The sequence below is a fragment of the Asterias amurensis genome, chromosome 4 (assembly GCF_032118995.1).
Source record: "Asterias amurensis chromosome 4, ASM3211899v1".
Lineage (NCBI taxonomy): Eukaryota > Metazoa > Echinodermata > Asteroidea > Forcipulatida > Asteriidae > Asterias > Asterias amurensis.
The window spans coordinates 24561262-24581831 of record NC_092651.1 but is presented as its reverse complement, the minus strand read 5'-3'; the positions used below and the strand labels follow the sequence as shown (position 1 = coordinate 24581831).

General features: G+C 37.9%; 1 protein-coding gene across 1 annotated transcript in view; it reads left to right on the top strand.

Moving 5' to 3' along the window:
* LOC139935716 (C-Jun-amino-terminal kinase-interacting protein 4-like) overlaps window positions 1–20570 on the top strand; it is a 68670-nt gene that overhangs the window by 20229 nt on the left and 27871 nt on the right. Inside the window, exons 4-11 of the mRNA XM_071930260.1 lie at window positions 628–710; window positions 6527–6792; window positions 7942–8059; window positions 9686–9768; window positions 12217–12306; window positions 13622–13657; window positions 16412–16435; window positions 19939–19996. Coding sequence (XP_071786361.1) covers window positions 628–710; window positions 6527–6792; window positions 7942–8059; window positions 9686–9768; window positions 12217–12306; window positions 13622–13657; window positions 16412–16435; window positions 19939–19996 — 758 coding nt within the window. The remainder of the gene's footprint in view (window positions 1–627; window positions 711–6526; window positions 6793–7941; window positions 8060–9685; window positions 9769–12216; window positions 12307–13621; window positions 13658–16411; window positions 16436–19938; window positions 19997–20570) is intronic.

Sequence of the window (20570 nt, the reverse complement as noted above, 5' to 3'; positions counted from 1 at the left end):
TAAAAGGCCGAAATGAATTCCTCATCGTGGATAACAAAGTGAATTGAATGAAAACATACCACGATCTAAAATATGAAATAAGAAAAGAATGTTTTCCAGGTTATCTAATAACTACACTGTTAAGTTTGACAACAATATTTTCCGCCTTTAGCAACATTACAGAGTTGGTAAGAAACAAACTTGTCTAAGATCACAGCTATACAAAATATTTACAAGGTCTATTGATGACGATAGTAAAAAAACATCCTTGAAACATTTCTGTCTGAAGTGTCATAGGCCTATTTGATGAAAAATAAATAAAATTAATTTCCATGTTGTTTTTTAAACGATGTCATACAAAGTTTCAGTATTTTCTCGTGACCCAGATGGGCGATCAATCTCAAACTTCTGCAGGTTTGTCAGTTTATGTACACTGTGGGTCACATAAAGTGCTTACACTGCTAGCAACTGTATTGATAGCATAACCAATTATGTAATATTCCTTTAACAGCTTTATGAAATTGGGCCCAGGGCTATGAAGGTAGAACCAAATTGTGTTTTTTGGAGTCGGATGCCTTTATAACACAGCCAGAATGTGGTTCTTGGTTTCAAATTAACCCACTTTCCTTCTTCCATTTCACTCTCTAGGTTTTACAGAAATACATGGAGCATGTAGAGAGGCTGAAGATTGTTGGACAGACTGATGTGGTTGGCAGCCCCAGGTTATTCAAGTAAGTCAGGGGAAAGTATTGCATTAAATAAAATTTTAAAAATCAGTGAATCAAGGTGTTAACCAAATGGTGTTCAGATCTGTTTTAAATTGAGTAAAACAAGGGGTTACCAAATTAAAGTCGCTCTATTCAAGTTTTGGTTTTTTTCAGGGTTTTTTTCAGAAAAGGCAGGGTCCCCAAGATACATTGATTGCTAAACTTACTTCAGGGCCAAAAAGAAAAAAACCAAAACCCGCAATTTTATCAACAACTTCCCAATGATTTTCACTCTTCAATTATTATTATTTTGTATTCTGTCGATTGCTATCACCAAATTGGTTTCTATCTGAACACAGAATCTACAAATGCAGAAACAACTGCATGTAGAATCCAAGTAAACTGTATGTAATGAACAAAATCAGAACATTTTTTGTATGATTCAAATTTTGTTTCATACATGTACGTATATATAGTCCACTACCACATCTTCTCATCTTCGCACATTTCGTTCTACAGGCTATTGTAAATTACCTGTCACTGATTGAAAATTTTGCTGCCCAGTTTTCTATCAAATATGTTTTCATGTTTTCAATCAAATCCCAAGTCCGATCCAATTGCCAAATGCTCCCCCTGAAAATATATTTTAAATGGTTTAAGAAAATCAAAGTTTTTGAGCCGAACTAAAAAGCAGACGTGACTCACGGTCACACGCATCAGGTATGCCTTCACACACTGCAATCTCATTAACAACTCAAGGTCCTGTATAAGCCACAGCAAGTCATGCACAAAAGATGTTTTTAAATAACAGGTGACATTTATTGAAGTCGACATCCCCCCAATCTCTACTTATCTACTTGTCGTTGACATTAACAGAGTCATTATATCCCCCGTGGGTGTGTGATGAAAGCTTCACAGATGATTATGTGACTAAAAGTCTGACAAAAATTTGACATTCATGCAAAAAAAAAAACTGTTATAGAAGTGCAAGTGCATCTGAACTGGGTGCAAACAGTGTCTCCTGGCTGTACAATGGTCACAGACACTACTTTCAAAATAGATGTTAAAGACAGTGGACACTATTGGTAATGGTCAAAGACTAGCCTTCTCACTTGGTGTATCTCAACATATGCATGAAATAACAAACCTGTGAAAATTTGAGCTCAATCGGTCGTCGAAGTTGCGAGATAATAATGAAAGAAAAAACAGATGCTTGATTTCGAGATCCAAATTCTAAACTTGAGGCCTCAAAATCAAATTCGTGGAAAATTACTTCTTTTTTCGAAAACTACGTCACCTCAGAGGGAGCCGTTTTTCACAATGTTTTATACTATCAACCTCTCTCCGTTACTCGTTACCAAGTGAGGTGTTATGTTGGTAATTATTTTGAGTAATTACCATTAGTGTCCACTGCCTTTAAATGATCAAAAAAAGACGTCTAGATTCTGGACATTGTGTCCAGAAAGCATCAAGTTAGAGCCCAACCCTGCCTACCTCTTTGTAGGCATATTATGTCAGGCCTGGAAATACACGAAGGTCATGGAGGTCATGTTCTTTGCTGCCCTTGGTCTTAGCCTTGTTGCCCCTTCGAAAGTTTCCCAATGACTTTCCAATGGAAGTGCCTTTTGTAAAATGAAAATGACCTTGCCCTTTTAAAGTTGAAATTCAAGGCCTGTTATGTGCATGCAGTGGGCAACTAGTGAGGTTCCTTTACAACCTCACATGCTTTTGATCACAGGCATGACAGGTACAGTGAGCAGGGCTTGACAGCTCAGAGTATTGGTGTCAGTAGTGGGATCACAATGCTCTCAGAATGCATAGTGAAGCAATAGTAAAAGGCAAATGCACGCCTGACATTTTACCGAGGCAATAGAGACATTTGCCTCCTTGCTCTTGGTCATTGCCTTGGTGCCCTTTGATATGTGTTTCGGTAGAAATGTTCCCTCATTAAGGTGCCCTTTTCTGTAGAAAAAAGTGCCTTGCCCTTACATGAAGGTTGCTTTTACCCAAAGGCTTACAATGGGGGACTTTTGGGATGCTAGTTGGCAGAAAACTTACCAGGTATTCATTGTTCGAGGTAATGTGCGCATACTCAGAACCAACGGAAATTTACATGGAAAGTCTGCTGCCACCTAGCATTCCAAACTCTTTCATTGATAAGAAAAAAAAGATTTAAAAAAGAAACAAGAATATTCATTTGTATTGTCTTTTCCCCTTTTTTCCTATCTTCTTCCCTTGCAGATTCTCCTTCTCAATGCATAGTAAACAGTATTGTTTTGCCGTTGACATGTTGTTAATTAGCTTGTGCTAATCAATGCTCGGCCATTTAGATTTAACGTGCACCAGGCTAAGTTCACATCTATCTACATTTTGTATTCTTTCGCACGATGGTGTTGGGTTCTCACATTCACATATAGTGTACAGCACTTTTGTCAAAATGTTGCCCTTTCAGCCGATAAATGTGGGTTAACCCTTTCCTTACCATTTGTGACTTAAGTCGACTGCGCTCATACGCCCCCCCCCCCCTTCCTGACTTTGGTCGACCAAGCTTACGCACATAAAAAGCACTCAAGTCTTAACACAAAGGCTATTTGTAAGAAAGCTGTAGTTTTGCCATGTTCGCCCTCCATACCAAAGCTTACCATCAAGATCAGATCTGTCCAAAGATAGTCAAATGAGATAACGATGCTAATCACAATCTCTTCCAATCGGAATTGAAAGATCAGAGGTCTTAAACACCTACAAAGCACCATGGTTGTGTACTTAAAAAATGTTTGAGGTCACAAATTAAACTGAGAATCACACTGAGAGAAAAACGAAAAAAGAAAAAAACTTCCACATTTATTGACCAATATCAATGATGTTTGGATTGGATCAAGGGAAATTCATTTTAAGAAATTATCTATAACTTATTTTGCTGCAAGACAGTATCTTTAAGGTGATGGAGTTTCTAAAAATGGCCCTTGAACAAAAGCTTTCTGTTGCCCAAGAATGTGTCCTTCATTCTAACGATGCGGTCACCAGTGGTTGTTTGTGTCCAAACAACTCGGTAATGAAAGGGTTAAGTTTATAAACTTATCTGCGCACAAGTTATGTCATTTTTTAACGTCTGTGTCACAGATCAAGTCCTGCATGCTCACCTTTGAAAACCAAGTTGGAATTCCAGCTTAAAATTATGCAAGTGTGTTGGAAGTTGTTAGCATTCTGATTGTTGTAGACTTTTCTTTGCTCAATGGCATTTCATGGTTGATAACTGTATCAACTTCAGCAAAAAAAAGGAAGGAAAATATAAACTGTCAATTATTTTGAAAGTGGTTTTAATGTCCTGTGTTGAGCTTTTATTATACGGCAGCCATCTTGTATTATCTCCCAACCATAGTGAGGCTTAAATCCTAAAAGGGAAAGAACATGTATGTCTGGCATCTTCATGTTCATTTGAGAATCAGGGCCCATCCTCACGACCAATTAGCAACTTTGAGGAGCTTAAACAGCTTTATGAAACCTTGTATTCATTATTGGTGTTGCAAACAAGGAGAGTGTCAAAGATGGTTAGGGGGTGTCCATCTTTTTATCTCGTTACTTGTAAATGACAAGTTAGCCACAGTAATTTACTTTCAAGATCCACTCAAGAAAACCTACATGTAATGAGACCTTATGCATTGACGTCTTATTGAAGAAGCAAAACGAGGATGAAACAATGGAAATACCTTGTGTGGCTGTCGCCCCTCAATGATCCAATCAACAACCTCCATATGATCTTTGCAAGAGAGGGCCTTACTCTAGTGATGTCATATGCAATAGGATCTATAATTAGATCTGACTTCTCGCTGTGTAAAATTGGCCATCTTTACGTGCATTGATAAATAAATTGTTTTGAATGCACAACTATGCGTTTGCGTAAATACCACATGCAGCTCACAACCTTTTGCAAAATTCCTTTCATAATTGGTTTGTGAACCTCTTGGATGAGTGAACAAGTTCAAAACCACAGTTCTAGCGGGAAGTATCTTAAACAAAACTTTTGTCCTAATTTCAAACCATTCACCTCCATACAACTCACAAAATTAACTCTTTAAACGTTCAAACCTATCGTCTCTAACCTTTTTTTACATTCACAATCATCTCACATAATACATTGATCGTAAGATCCCACCTCAAACATTTAAGGACAGCACTAATGTAGAACTACACAGCTGAGACCAATTTTCATATTGCATACCATGGAATTCTGCGCTTTCGGTGCCATATTATGCGCAAAATTCCGTAAGTCGTGAGGGCAGAATTCCGATGTTAAGCAACACCATGAAATTGGGCTCAAATTATCATTTAAAAGATGTTCCTACTTATTAACCAAAATGTCAAAAGAAATATCATTTTAATGACTGACCCTTTAATGACTTTATGATAATTTCCACACAATAATTTGCATTTATTATAACTTTTCACAGTATTGCACTTTATAATGTACATGTAGTCCAATGATAAACACAACACACCTCATCATTTCTCGTCTTCCTTTTAAAAGTTTTTTTCCTGAATTTTTGTACTTTATTTTGGATTCACCTTGGGCCGGTTTCAGAGAGTTGCTTAAGAACACCCATGTTTGCTTATCAGCAATCGGTTACCAGCCAAATTAAATGCCATTCGCACAGTGTTTGGCTGGTTCTATCTCCTCTTTTGCTTAGCAGACAAATTTGATAAGCAGTTTGGTCTGTAAGAAACTCTTTGAATTTGGTCCAAGATTCTTGTAATGAAGCCCACATTTTGTGTTTCTTTCCTTCAAATTTAAATATTCAAACCAAAGTATCCACACCAATGCTAGAAAAGACTAAAAATGGACTGGTCCCTCTCTATGAAATGGGAATTTACCTCATAAGTTTACACGGGGAACTTGACAAAAGATGGCTGTAGCATGGCAACAGGCTATTTCTATGCTAAGATCTGTAAATATTTAAACTGTCTGCTCCTGAATATGTATTGAAACCTCTTAAAATATTCATCTCATGAATATATGTATTCAGTATATTTGAATAATGCATCCAAAGGGAACCAGCTTGCTGCTCTGATTGGATGCACTTGTAAAGTTTGCTTGTGGTTTTCCCGCCATTTCTTTTAAAGCACATTTTGTTTTGGTACTTTCTCTTGTAAATGTGGTACATTGTTTTCACTGTTGGCTCTGTGGAGGCTGCTGGTGAATTTGTTGCTTTAAAAATAAATCAAAATCGTCAACGTGATACTTTGGATGAAAAGTCTGCAAAATTAAACTTCTGTGGCTGTTTCTTTCTTCTTCTTCTTTTTACATGAAATGTCTTTTCCTTTTACTGACACTTTGCTTACTCAACACTTGATAAGTATTTTTCAGTAAACGTCTTTTTTCTTTCTAGGAATTATTTGTTGGTGTTGTATCCTGACTCATCAGTCGTCATTTCTCATACTTAATAGGTGCCAGAAGGAAAGGGGCCATACTTCCCTTGTCCATAAACATTTCTCAAAATCATATATCTTAATATGTACCCATTTTACCTGGAAATTTAAAATTATGCCACCAGAACATTGAAACAAAACTTGGGTAATAATAATCAAGAAGACAAGTTCTTTGCCTAGTGTTTACATTCAAATTTTGATCAATTTTGAAAAAGAAAAGAAAAAAAAAGATATTCTTTGTAAATTATGGTTGATTCTTTAAAATAAAATGATTTTGGACTGCCCCAAACTTTACTTCTGGCACATATGCAATTTAATGTACTCCTTGCATGCACCAACCCATGTAGAAAATCCCTCGGAACTTTCGCTTTCAAAGATTTTAACCGGTTCCCTTTGGTGTTTCTTAATGCATTCAGGCTAAATCTTAACCGTCCCCACTCCCCTGTCCTCATGGATCATGAAGAAGGGGGTGTCACCAACGACGGTAAAGTCGACGACTCCCTCGCCTCCCCAAGCGCCCGTAAGAAGAACTTCCAGCCAAACGAGATCGGCAACGACTCCAACCTTCACCATGAGATCATGACGTCGCCGGACCGTGAAATTCATAACGAGAAATCAAAGAAGACACCCCAGAAGACAATAGAGACGCAAGCTGGAGTGGACACAAGTAATGCTGCTACAGGTACATGTAACTGTCGTAGGATTAAAGACATAGACCATACTATTGCATTGTCACAGCCCAAGTTTTTACCAACCGAGATTGGAAAACTATGGAAAGCCATAAGTGCATAACAAAAACAGATGGCCACAGTTTGTATATTATTGTTATTTGTATATTATATTGAGTATACATGTAGACGATGTGACCTATGTTAACATGCAAACCGCCCTCTGTTGACAAAACACTCTATACGTCATGTTTCGCCGGGCATTGAGTTGCGCAGTCACAGTAAGATTGCATACACTTTCTAGCTGGCTGCCAAAACGCAAAGGTTTTGACCAGCTGTATGCGCGCGAATCATGTTATGGTTTTCGTGTGACGTCAGAGGTGACATCGTCTATACGTCAGTACTCTACAGAATTTAAAGATTTTTATCAGACTAGAAAGTCACCCTTTGAAAAAGATAACACAGTGAGGACAGAGTATTAATTAGTATATTGAAAAACACAAGATGGCTGACCTGTCCAGTAGTGAGGTTAGTGGCCCGAGGCTATAATCACTCTGGTGTGGCCTGGGGGTCAAGTTTTACTTTCAAGCCCTTGTTTTTATGTTTTGGATTTCCCTAAGACTCTTCAGCGTTGACCATACTCAAGAGCACCATTTTGTTTCTTTCATATAATGAAGCAATGTACATACCAATTGGTCGAGTTTGAGCAAAGATACATGTCTATTTCAGACATTGCACTGAAAAGTACATTCAGTGCGAAAATGCAAGACGCCGTATTTGTCAGATCATGCATGTACTGGTCCAATGGATGCTCAACCTTGGGTCTCTGCTCCAGTGTCAATATCAAGCCCATGTCTATGGCAATAGACAAGAATTTACACCATGTAGCACAATGGGCTAAGAATTCCTCCCATTGTTAACTCATAACAATGGATGGAGGCATGCCACTGCACTTGCCAGTAGATAATAAAAACAAAAATAATGGCAATTTCACTGTAAATTTAATGGGGGTTTTTTTTTAACCTAATTTTTTGACAATTTGGACAATTGATCACCCCAAAGCATTTGAATTATTTTAATCACCACTGGCTACAGGCATATCGTGATCTTAGATGGGAGACCGTTCTTTCTTATAGAGGTTTTTACTTTTGATCTCTCAACAGTGACAAGTCCACAGAGGGATAATCGCACCATGAGCCCTGAGCTGGCAGCCATCGTCGACAGCACACCGGAGCTCAAGGACAAGACCAAGAGACCCAACTATATGCCTGAACTTAGAGGGTAAGATTAATCTCAACCAGTGGCGTAACCAGAGGGGGAGCCCGTCCCCCTCCCTCCCTCCCTAGGGGGCCTGAATCCCGGTTCATACTACCTGCGAATGGGAATGTGTTACCAACTTTGATGTCACAAATTTGTTACTTATAATATGCAGTAGTTGAGCTGCTCTCAATTCATGCGACACATTCGCAAGGAAAACAAGAGCTGTGACGTCAAAAATTGCTTTGCGTTCACAGCAAGTATGAACCCTGGCTGTAGGTTCCCCCCCTCTCCCCAAAACAAACAAGACCGAAAAGATGTGCACATTAATTAATAATAATAATATTAATAATAATAATAATAGTAATAAAACCATTCTTATATAGCGCATATCACCGTGAGGTCCCTATGCGCTGAATTAGGCCACCTACAATGGTTCAACACACTACCCCCCTCCCCAACAAAAAATTGTTTAGAAAGTTTTATTATGTCTCAATACTAGGAAATTTTTTGTTTGCTCTTTTCTGAACGAGTAGACTCATCTGAAACTGATGACTTGGTTGATAATGTGGCCTGCAGATCAGCGTTTCATTGCCAAAAATCAATCTGTGAACCTCCCTTTAAAATTAAAAGAAGTAATATTTTTAAGAGGATGTGAATGTGATATGCTGATCAGGAAATGATTCTGTTTGTGTTTCGACGCAGTTTAAGCAATCCGATAAAAGTCAAGTTTGTACAAGGAAGTTAATAAAAACCGCAGTTGTTTTGGAGATGGTATTTTGTCCAAATTCTCAAGTGAAAATGAAAGCAATTGTTGCTTGCGGTGTCAATTTCAACAACTGTTGCTTGCGGTGTCAATTTCAAGGAAAATCTCTTAGCCTGATTATATTTGCTGCCATGTGAGATTTCTCATGGATATGGAATAGGCCACCTACATTTTGAAAATGGTGTGTTGTGGCCAAACGATCAAGCGCACTGGACTGAAGGATAGGGTTGTTTCTGATCAGCAGAATTTGGGTTCGAGTCCCTGCTTGTCACTTGCTTCATCTTTAGAATATTACCATGTCACACAAGGCAACTTGGAGGCAACCAAATGCACTGCATGTCAAGCAATGTCTTACGACTCCCAAGAAAATTATTAGAAAATTCAAAAGTGAATGTATTCTCTTCTTTGAGATTGCCAGGAACTGGTTGACGGTAAATTATCCTGTGTGACATGAGCCTCAAGCCTTGTAAATCATTACAATGTGCTGCATACTTGTACATTGTTGCTTTGCATCTCTAAATAATTTGCCCTTTTGCAAGCCCTTCAGGTTTGATACAGCAGAACAAAAAATTATTATTATTATTGCAAACCCTGGCTCATGTGGCACTATAAAGCTGTAGTTAGCATAGTTGGTAGAGCACCGGCAGATTAATCCAGAGGTTGCAGGTCCTAATCACACTCTCGAGCACCGGCAGGTTAGTCCAGCGAGTTGCAGGTCTTAATCACACTCTAGTATATTTTACTGTGTTCACCCCGAAATCAATACTGTCACAGGAGGTTTTTTTTTGTTCTTTAATTTTCGGGGGACTCTGATAAATCATGGATATGTGGACAGATAATGAACCCAAATTGTACTGACTTCTCCGTTATGATTTGTATTGCAGAGACGGCAAGGGTAACACCACAATCTATGATGAGTTGGATCCATCCCTTATCACCGAGATGGATGAAGGAGCTAATATCTCAGGTAACAAACAAGACCACTCCACCCATCTCCTTTTATCCTTCCTACTGGTTCCCTTAATCCCCTTCCCTCAGGGGATTATGTCCTCCCTAATACCCTGCCTCATCCCCTGTACCAAGGGGATCAGCGCTGCGCTGTATTGTCTGCAAAATATTTGCTACTATAGCTTTCATGAAAAAAAATCAGATACATAGGCAAAATGCAAGGCTAATAATGCACAAAAAAAATTCTTAGTAATTCTGAAAATCAGGGAAAAAATGCATTGATGATAGAGGATGTAGTTAAAGAGAAGTGAATATCGTCTTGAGTACACTTTATGAAGAAGTGTCAATCAATTGGAAGAACCGTTTTGCTAGAAATTTTCCTCTGACCATCTTGAAGAGTCAGCGAGACAGGTCCTGCTCTAGTTCTATTTAGAACCTGATGTAGCTCTATTTAGAACCTGTTCTAATCTATTTAGAACATGTTCTGTTCTTATTAGAACTGGTTCTATTATATTTAGAGCGAGCTCTGTTCTGTTTAGAACTAATCTAGTATATTTAGAACCTGTTTACTGAGACTGATTATTCAGAAGTGGTGGCCAAAGTGATAAAGTGTGTTTCACTTTTTACACAAATCATCCCCCCCCCCCTCTTTTTGTTTATATCGTGAAAGAAAATATTTTTTGACCCTGGTCTGCAATGAAAGTCATTAGGAGTTTACATTAATGTTTACAAATCTCTTTTGTTATAAATAATCACCTTTACCATGTTTTTCTTGTTGTTAAACCCATGATGTTCAGGGGTTATTCTAGGCTTTCGACATGTTCCCTTATAACCAACATTTCATTAACTCTAATTACTATATTGTTACTCCCATGGGTGTTACAAAAACATTGATTTTGTTTTTGTTGCCTTGAACCCCCCCTCCATATAATATAACATCCATACCTGTCATTTGATTTGAGGCTAAAACCAGAAGAATAATCAAATTGTACAAGATTGTACTTTGTCATCCACTTCGTGTAGTCTAGTGTGCAATAAATTGAACAGAACCAAAATGTACTTGTTAATGACATAGACCATGTCGTAGTTTGATTTATGAATACCATGTGGTGACCTACAACCCTCCAATCAAATGACAGATCAAAAAATACTCCAATCATATGTATATTTTCGGGTTTTGGGTATACTTTGGTATAATAATAAATTTTCAACTAATTTTCACCTTTCTTAATTTGAAAAAGATCTTCCCTTAACAATATAACTGAGTTGTCAACCACTGGTTCTTTTCAGAACCAACACTACTCAAAAGAGGTTTACACATGGTGTTACCACAAACCTCACCTAATTATACTCCCACCATGCAAAGTTTCAAATTCTACTTAGTATAACTGATTGCATGTTACATAGCATGAGTAAATTTTGCTTCAATTAATATTGGCTGCAAGTAATCAAAGTTATTTGCAGCCATCCCCTAAACAGCATTGATTACACCACTAAAATACTATAATGGCGTCTGATGTCAAGCGGCCATCTTGAATTTCTGACATTCATGTCTGGAAACTACAGCTGTCCGCTGGCACACGGCCAACGGATAGGCTGGTGACATAAGCACAATCAAAACACACTGCCTTAATGTGTCATGCAGAAGGGCGCAAGACATGATCATGGGACTGTGTTAGAATGCCATTGACTCGATATCAAGACAACATGCATAACATTTGTAAGCAAGTTGGCTGTTACATAAAACATCCCAAGTATAACATCATAACATTGCGTAGAGGTTGATACTCAGACCATGTTCATGAACCTCAGGTACCTCGGGAATCCACCGTTGAAGGTAGGGTCATAGATTGGTTTTTGTCAAGATACAATGCTGATAGGCATAATTGTGAAGAAGAAGTTGCATGTGAAAGTTTCAGTTGAAAACAATGTCTACTTTTTGAGAAACCATTAAAAAAAACTCATGGTACAAATGTAGTGTCACAAGAGCGTCAAATATATTCATGTTTAGCAAGGTGAAACCAACCACATCTCTGGCCGCACTATTTGCGAATGGACACCTACCCACAGACATCTGATAAACGATTCATGCTTGAATTATTTCTCAGACTTTGCAGTGAATCCTTTCTCAAAATAGTTCATACTATCAACAGCTGCAGTGTTTCTCACAAAGTAAGTTTTTGAGAAATGATTCATGCATGAATCCTGTCTTAGATTCAGATGTTTTGGGGTGAAAAAAATTATCCAAATCATATTACTTCAAAGAGAATCCTTTCTCAAAGTATGTCAACAGCTTCTCAAAACCAAGACCACTTTAAAAAGAAATTCACATGGGCAAGTTGTTAGGGTCGTTAATTCTTGGAGTAATTACCAATCTATGACCCTACCTTTAGGTCAGTCGTCCGTCTGTCCGTTGTTTAAACCTTTGATAACTGTGATGTTAATCTAACCCCCATCCCTTACTTAGACGTCGAGAGCTATCTTGTCAATCAATACAAACTGTCATGTGATTCTATGCATGCCTTTGAACAAGCAGTGGATCCATCTGAGTTCTCTGGTACGTATACTAACACATCTCTAATCTCTAACCTTTCACAGGCCTGGAATTACACACAGGGCAAGGTCCTGGCCTTGGTGCCCCTTTAAAAGTTTCCCATAGACTTTAAAATTTGCCCTTTGCTGAAATGAAAATGGCCTTGCATGGAATTACACCAAGGGCACGGTTTTTGCCTCGATGCCCTTCAAAACTTTCCCATAGACTTGAAAATTTGCCAGTGGAAGTGCCCTGTGCTGAAATGCAAGTGGCCTTGCCTGTAATTACACCAAGGGCACTGTCTTTGCCTTGAAGCCCCTTAAAAAGTTCTCATAGACTTGATGAATTACATGGAGGGCACATCCTGGAACCCAATTTCAAAAAGCTGTTTTTTGGGGGTTTTTTTCAATTAAGCAAAAATTAAACAATGTAAACTTTATGTAAAGTTGACTGGTTACCCTTTTGTGTTAAACAATATTTTTCTGTGCTAAGCAAATTTGATTGCCCTTTGCTAAAATGAAAGTGGCTTTGCCCTCCGCCTTGATGCCCCTGCAAAAGTTTCCCATTGCCGGTGGAAGTGCTCTTTGCTGAAATGAAAATGGCCTTGCCCTCGCTAAGATGAAATTCCAGGCCTGCTCTCATTAGTTGTATCATTAAACCATCTTTTCAAAAATCCCAAATTGCATCTTATTATTTTTGCTGAATGATTTAATCCGACTTTATTTCTTTGTTTGTGTGTCAACGTTTTTATTGTTAAAAGAGGTTTCATGGAAATCGCCCACCAAAATAGAATGATTGTACTGGGAGAAAATAAGCTTTTCTGGGGGGAAAAAAAGCGTTTGTGGGTGAAAGGCGTATGCAGTGTGCAAAACTTCTTTTCTTTATTTAAGCCTACTTCATTGATGGTTTCTGCTTTGAAAAAAACTGTGAAAAGTTGAAAGTATAAACACGGAAGTGTTCACATGTTTAAAGTTGTTATACAGGATCGGAAAGGATAAAATACATCATTGTTTAATTGTAGTCTGAAAACTTGTTGATTATGAAGTTCAAATTAGAAAAAAACAATATCTGTGAAATATTTCCCTCCGGAATGAAATCATAATGGAGAAAAAAATGTATTTGAAAACTTTTAAAAGGTTGACAGTGTCCAAAACATGTTGTTCCTTGCAAAGCTTCTAAGTGACCAAATAGTTACCGTTTATAGTATAATTTTTTCCTGCATAAAAAAAAGCTTAATCATTGCATTTTCTTTCCCAGCACATTTGCCATCTCCATAGTCGTAGTTGTAAATGTGAAATTTTATTTCTCCACTCCCACATTTTTATTTTGCAACCTCAAGATAGTGAAGGAAGTGATGTATCGTATGGTTTTGATGGTAATTGCCCTTTACTGTGCATTCTGACCTTTGACCTTTTGAACTCTGACCCTGGTTGTAGTGGTTAACCGTTTGACCTCTGACCCATCTTGGTTGTGGTGTTTAACCCTTTGACCTATAACCCATGCTGGTTGTGGGAGCTTCCTTGACAAATCCTTAATAACCCCTTCACTGCAATTTTAAGAAAAGCTGCTCTGAATTTGTGCACATCTTGATCACTTCCAATTTTATTATCCATCCGGTTTTGTGTCAGGATTTGAGGCTTTGGCTTGAGCTCAATAAGCCATTCATAGCATACTACAGAAAGGAAGCAGCTTTTAAAATGGCTTCCAGATCCTTAGCCACAGCCATACCCTAAGCCATGCTTTTCAAAATGGTCATTATTTACATGTATGATTCCATGGAGCTACATGTAAGAGAATGTGCTGCTTTTTATTATGTCTTTATCATATGAGTTTTATTTGGGTTTTTTTCATTAGACAAAAGACAAATTTTCAACCACATTTGACATAATCATTCAGCTCCTCCATCCTTACTTTATTTTAGGGACTCCTTCAGCAGGTGTGGAATACCTTTTGGTTGAAAATGTTGGGAATTTTGTATGCATTGGTGAAGTGAGACACATTATAGCAGTGTGGTAATGCTAGAAAAATACCCATTTTTCTTTTTGATTTGGTAATTTCTGTATTTCTCATCTCTCTTTACTCATATTACCCTCGGCATGTCAAAGCATGACCTTAAATTTGCATGACCCGATTTCACTGCAATAACTGATGTACATGTTCCACGGTGAAACCCAAACATTAAGTTTCTGTCTGCTGCTATGTGCATGCATCGTGTGTTTTGCATTAATTGTAAATGAAATATTGTCATATGTAAAATTGCCTTTGAGTTTAGTGTGACCTTTGACATCAATCTTTAACCAAATTTATGCAAAACACGATGCGTGCACACCAACTGGAAAATTTGGGGACATTAAGATGAAAACGAAGGGTCTTGGTGGTGTTGTTGACTGAGGTTTAATGGACATGTTGCCTTTAAATTGGGCAGTTTGAGGTATACATGTAAAAAGTTTTTTTTTTTAATGAATTTAATATGGTTGAAATAAGAAAAAATGATCTACACAAATATTCCTTGAAATTGTGTGGTTTTCCTTTAATTTCTTGATTTAACACGGCCCTCATTGTGTAGAAAACGCTTTTGACTCCACAAAATGGCTGTGTTAGTTGACAAAGTTAAAGAAAAACCGCACAATTTTTGAGGGATGTTTGTGTGAATCATTATATGAACATGTATATGCCACTTAAAAAACATTCTTTCAATCATATTCATTTCACTAAAAAAAAAAAAATGATTTTATTGCCTAAAGCACCCAACACAAAGGCAACATGCATGTCCCTTAAGCCCGGATTATAGCTCACACAAAATCAACTGCGAAATGTATGAACTAAAACAGAAATTTCAGACTTTTAGATGCAAAGCAATCATTCTCTTTGCACTTCTTCTCTATTGACATTCCCAAATGCTCCTTCAAATCTATCCAGCATGGGTTGAACCAAAGTGTGGAAATACCACTGTTCAGACACGCCTCAGAAATTTGGGATCCTAATTTCAGACCTTTTGGTCAGCAATGTATGTCTCTCAACTCTGATTTATTTACACCACCTTGAGCGAAAAATTCATCAAGATTTATCTTGGAGATAATTTTCTCACCTGTCTTGAAAATTGCAGACAGCTTCAAAGATGTCGGCAAATTATGTTTACGTTTCACTTAGTGCCTTGCTTGTTCAGTGGTGGTATGGAGCATAATTGGGATTACATAAAAACTATCACTCTTTCACATCGAGGAGAGAGGTTTTAGGCTTCTTGTTTTACTGAGATGGAGTGAACAAGTTAATGGTTTATCGTCATGGATCTAATGGAGCAGGAAACATTGCATATTCCTTTGTGCCGCGCATGGACAGAAGCGGCATCTTTGAAATAACTCGGGAACAGACCAGGGCCCAATTGTCTACCTTAATCACACATACAATTTGGGACTTTCATTCTGCTCGTTTCTGCTTAAAAAAAACAGAAAACTGTTTAGGGGAAACTCGCAAGTTTGCAGGGTTTGTAATTCAAACTGAATTTTTAACTGAACCAGAATTTCATTTACAAGACTTTAATCAAAATGAGGAAAGACCAGAATCAAAATGAGAAGACAGTTTTAAATTGTCAAGTGTTTTTATTTCAACAAACACTTAGAGAAGAGTTCTCTTTTTGTCTTGTGGGTAAGTAGATGTATATATATACTCAGTAGTCTAATGCTAATTTGGAGCCCTGCAGACTACAGGTTTTGATGGCCGCTGCGCACCACACCTTTAAGACAAACCCATTAATGGTGTCCTTAAGCATACATGAATAAGCAAACACTCTCAGTTATGCGCATGCATTTTTAAAATTTCTAGAAGCTACGGTTTGTGCTCGAGCCAAGTAGTTCCTTACTAACATGGCTAGCATGGAAGATTTTGTGCGTTGACGCTTAGCAGAAAATTATGATTGTAGATGAAAAATGCTGCGCTTTGCAGCATCATGACTTTGTGGCCTTTGTTCCATGCACAGACACAATAATTTAAACATATTTTGTTTGTGACAAAAGCACATTGTCTGTTGTATGAATCATGCAAATTCTAACAATGCATTTTGCTGTGATCTTTCTTCTTCTACTCCCCCCCCCCCCCCCCCCCTCCTTGCTGCATCTTCTCTTATTAACAGTCATGACTCCTGATAACTTCTACGGTAAGACCACGGATAAAATGACTTGTGCATGCTGTGGTGAATTGTAGATTGTACTTGTGTAGAATTGTTTTTAGGTTTCTTGGTATTATAAGGCCTTTATAAAACCACGGATAGGGCTTAGGCTCCAGCTCTGACTACTGTGGCTGTCCGTCATTCTGAAAGTGTACACTTTCAGGATAGGAATTTAAGGCCATGTCGAAAACAGCAACTGCGGCTACAGCTTTGGCTAGATCAGCGCATTGGCTTATTCTTCAACACTGGTAGACGCGCTGATTTAGCCATAGCTGTAGCAGAAGTTGCCGTTCGGACGCGGCCTAAGCAAGTAGTCGGTGACTAGGCTGGAGCGGGAGCCCCTAAGCCTAAGCCGTTGTTTCAGGATCTGACTAAGTGAGATATTGTGTAAAAGATTGTGTTCAAATTTTGGGTGAACCTATAGATTGACGTACCGGTGTTCTACCAACAGAGCTATGTAGCCCCAATATTCGTAGTCCTATTTTTTTTCAACATCTTTCTCCCGGGGTGCCCCTTTCCCCTCAATAGACCCCTTGCCATACGCGTAGGGTACTCACTTGACACCCAAAATTACGCGCATTGTTCGGAGGCATGTTCTGTATTGTGTAAGAAATCAATAGCTCCCCCTTGCATAACGCGAAACGCTACAGGTACGCTGATGTCACGCGCACATTTTTACGCACAGAGAACAGCTATTGTCCAATGATCTGCCTCCTTTTTGAGAGTGTGACGTCATATGCAACTGGGTCTATATGTTGAACATAAATTCTAAATATCTCCCTTTATTTGTCGTACATAATCTGTTCAGGCTGCAGACATTGGGTGCGTTCGTTTAGCTTTTCTGGGTCGACCCCCGGTGTGTGGCAGTTTTTTCCCCCATGGGTAAGTATCTGCACACGTTCGTCCTGGAAAAGAAAAAAAAACACACACCGGGGTCGACCAAGGGAAGCTAAACGAACGCACCCTGTGTAGATCTCAATCGTCACCAACTAATAACCACTTCAATTTGGGCTCATTATAGTTCAAGAGTCCCAAGCGTTAGATCTAGCTCCTTCAGGATACCCCGTGTGCCCATGTACAATTAATACCAGATATGATTGTATGCAAAATGTCGCCAGACTATATTAGCAACTGGAAACATTGTGGGTCCTGTGCATTATGGATGCAGGGGAGTATGGTCATATGTTGTTATTTAAAGCCATTATGCACTTTCGGAACAGAAAATAAATTAAAAGTTCACAGATTTACAAATTATTTACAGGGTTTACAGAAGGTAATGGTGAAAGACTTCTCCTGAAATATTAGTCCATGAAATGCTTTACTTTTTGAGAAAACAGTAAAACAATATCGATTCTCGATACCGAGAATTACGGATTTACGGATTTATGTTAAACACATGTCATGACACTGCGAACGTTCGGAAACAAGAGTGGGTTTTCCTGTTATTTTCTCCCGACTCCGATGACCGATTGAGCCTAAATTTTCACAGGTTTGTTATTTTGTATGTAAGTTGTGATACACGAAGTGTGGGACTTGGACAACACTGTTTACCGAAAGTGTATAATGGCTTTAAATAGGACATAATACGATGGATATAATACAAGTTAATTTTGCAACGAGATAAAGAATATAATTTTTTTTTTTTTTTACCTCTGCACTGATGTGTATCTAGCACTGCTCAGTACTTTTCTGAGTTCTGTGGAAAAAATCTGCAGGCAAATCACTCGGGTGGGATTCAAACCCATGACCTTTGCATTGCTAGAGCAGGGCCCAATTTTATAGAGCTGCTAAGCACAAATTTTGCTTAGCATGAAATTTCTTCCTTGATAATAATAGGATTACCAACCAAATATCCGTTTGTTGCATATAGCGCTTGTTACTGGTATTCAACTGTTGTTTGCTTATCCTGAAAATCACGTAGAAATTTGGTTGGTAATCCTGTTTTTATCAAGGCAAAAATTTCATGCTTAGCAAATGTTTGTGCTTAGCAGCTCTATGAAATTGGGCCCTGATGTCTTACCACTACACCACCGAGCTAGCCCGATTGCTAAAGGCAGTTCAAATAGGATAGATATTTGACATTTTACTGTTCTTCATGTTTTCTCAAAGTCAAGTTTTTTATTCATGTGTAAGATATGTTTTAGTTTCCTTGGATTTTTTGGTGGGTTTTTTTTCTGTTCGTTTTTCTTAATGTCTGGTCTTGCATGTCATTGTTACGTTGATTATATGCAAATTATTGGATTATTTTTTGTTTCACGTCATGTTGATCTCAGCTGTCATTTATATTATAATTCTTCATATTTTGCAAGATAGTTGAAAAAGAAATTATTTCAAGAAGAAAAAACTGGCTTCTTAAGATTGTGGCTTTTTAAGACCGTCAAACATTCTGGGCCCATTTTCATGGCACTGATTACAGTGGAACTCGCACTTACATCTTGCCAATGGTAATAAAAGTACAGCCTTACATGGGTCCAAGTAAGTTGAGAATTCTTTTGTACGCAGCGTCTTGAAAATTGGCCCAGGTTGGGGATGAAAAATACTCAAAAGAAGTTGTCTAAATACAAAATTTGGTGGAGGAATAGACTTATGTATAACATTCTACATTCATATTTATATCTTTAGGAATGTTCTTATTTGGTTGGGGTTTTCTTTGGGGGGGGGGGTTAAGAAAAATAGATGCCGTACTTTGATCATATTTGCTTTAGTGCTTCCAGCCGAAGCATTGCATTTGGATAGAAATTAGAAAGTGATAACATTTCGATAGATTACCTTTCAAGAAATCTACCGTGGTTTTAGTCAGGTCCTTATAACATTTCCCACATCTATGTGGATTTCCTATAAAATCATTAGGAACTAAACTTAGAAAAAGTAAAAGAGTCTCTTCAAAGAGATGTAGCACCTAGATTACAGTTTTAGAGCTTTTCACATAATTATTGCAGTAAAAAGGCCGCTCTAGATTGATAGCGATAGTACACTTTGCACTAAAAACAGAAGCTTAGTACGATTGATAAGATTGATTCGCACTTAAGATCAATCTTAGCTCTTTGTGAAATGTAACCCAGATATGGGAAAGACCATGCAAGTCCTGTCAAATGTCAATGACCAGTATACACACTTTATGTGACCTAACGTATACATGAAATAACAAACCTGTAAAAGTTTAAGCTCAACTGATCATCGGAGTCACAAGAAGGAAGTTACCCCCACCTTTCACCATTTTCAACATTGTTCTTTGAAAATAAGATGACTGAAAGAGGTAGAGTTCATGTTAGGATAAAATCCACAAATATATCATACTGCTTCATTATCATATTCCTGTTTCGCTGTCTGTAATCCTATATATATATATATTTTATTTTATTTTTGAAAAAAATTGAAATTGATCATTTGTATTCATTTTTGTATTTATTTATTCATTTTGTGCATTTTTTTAAAGATGACATTCGCGTAATAACTTATTTAAATGTTTGTTGCTGATGTTTATTTTTCAGGTATGGGCAAAGAAGTGGAGAACATCTTGGAGGAAAACTCGGAACTCAGAGCAACAAAGTAAGCAATGAGACTCGTTTGAAAATGCTGTTTTGATATTTTTTTGTTGAGATACCAACAGCTGTCATGACACTAAAACTGGTCTCTTGTGACTAACTAAAGCCCGATTCATACTTCCTGCGAATGCGATCGAATGTTGACGTCACGTCACAAATTCGCAACGAATAGCTCGCAGCAGGGCAACTCTGTTCAACTCACTTGCGAATATCGGTGCAAAAGGAGGGTTGTGACGTCAAATTCACGTCAAGTTTGCTTCGCATTCGCATGCGCAGGAAGTATGAACCGGGCTTAAGACTGTCTGACTCAGTTTTAGAGCGGTTGCAATATCTGCTCTTGCAACAAAGAGAACTTTTTAAGAAATGTTTTGTAATTGTTGAATTATGAGACATATTTATGTAGCATCTTCTGCCGTGCATTCAACAGCTAAGCAAGGAGCACGGGGGCAAACCTGAACCATAAGTGAACTGGGTTCTTTTATGTGCTAAATCATTAAAGCCATTGGACACTTTCGGAACAGAAAATAAATTAAAAGGTCACAGATTTACAAATAACTTGCAGGGTTTACAGAAGGTAA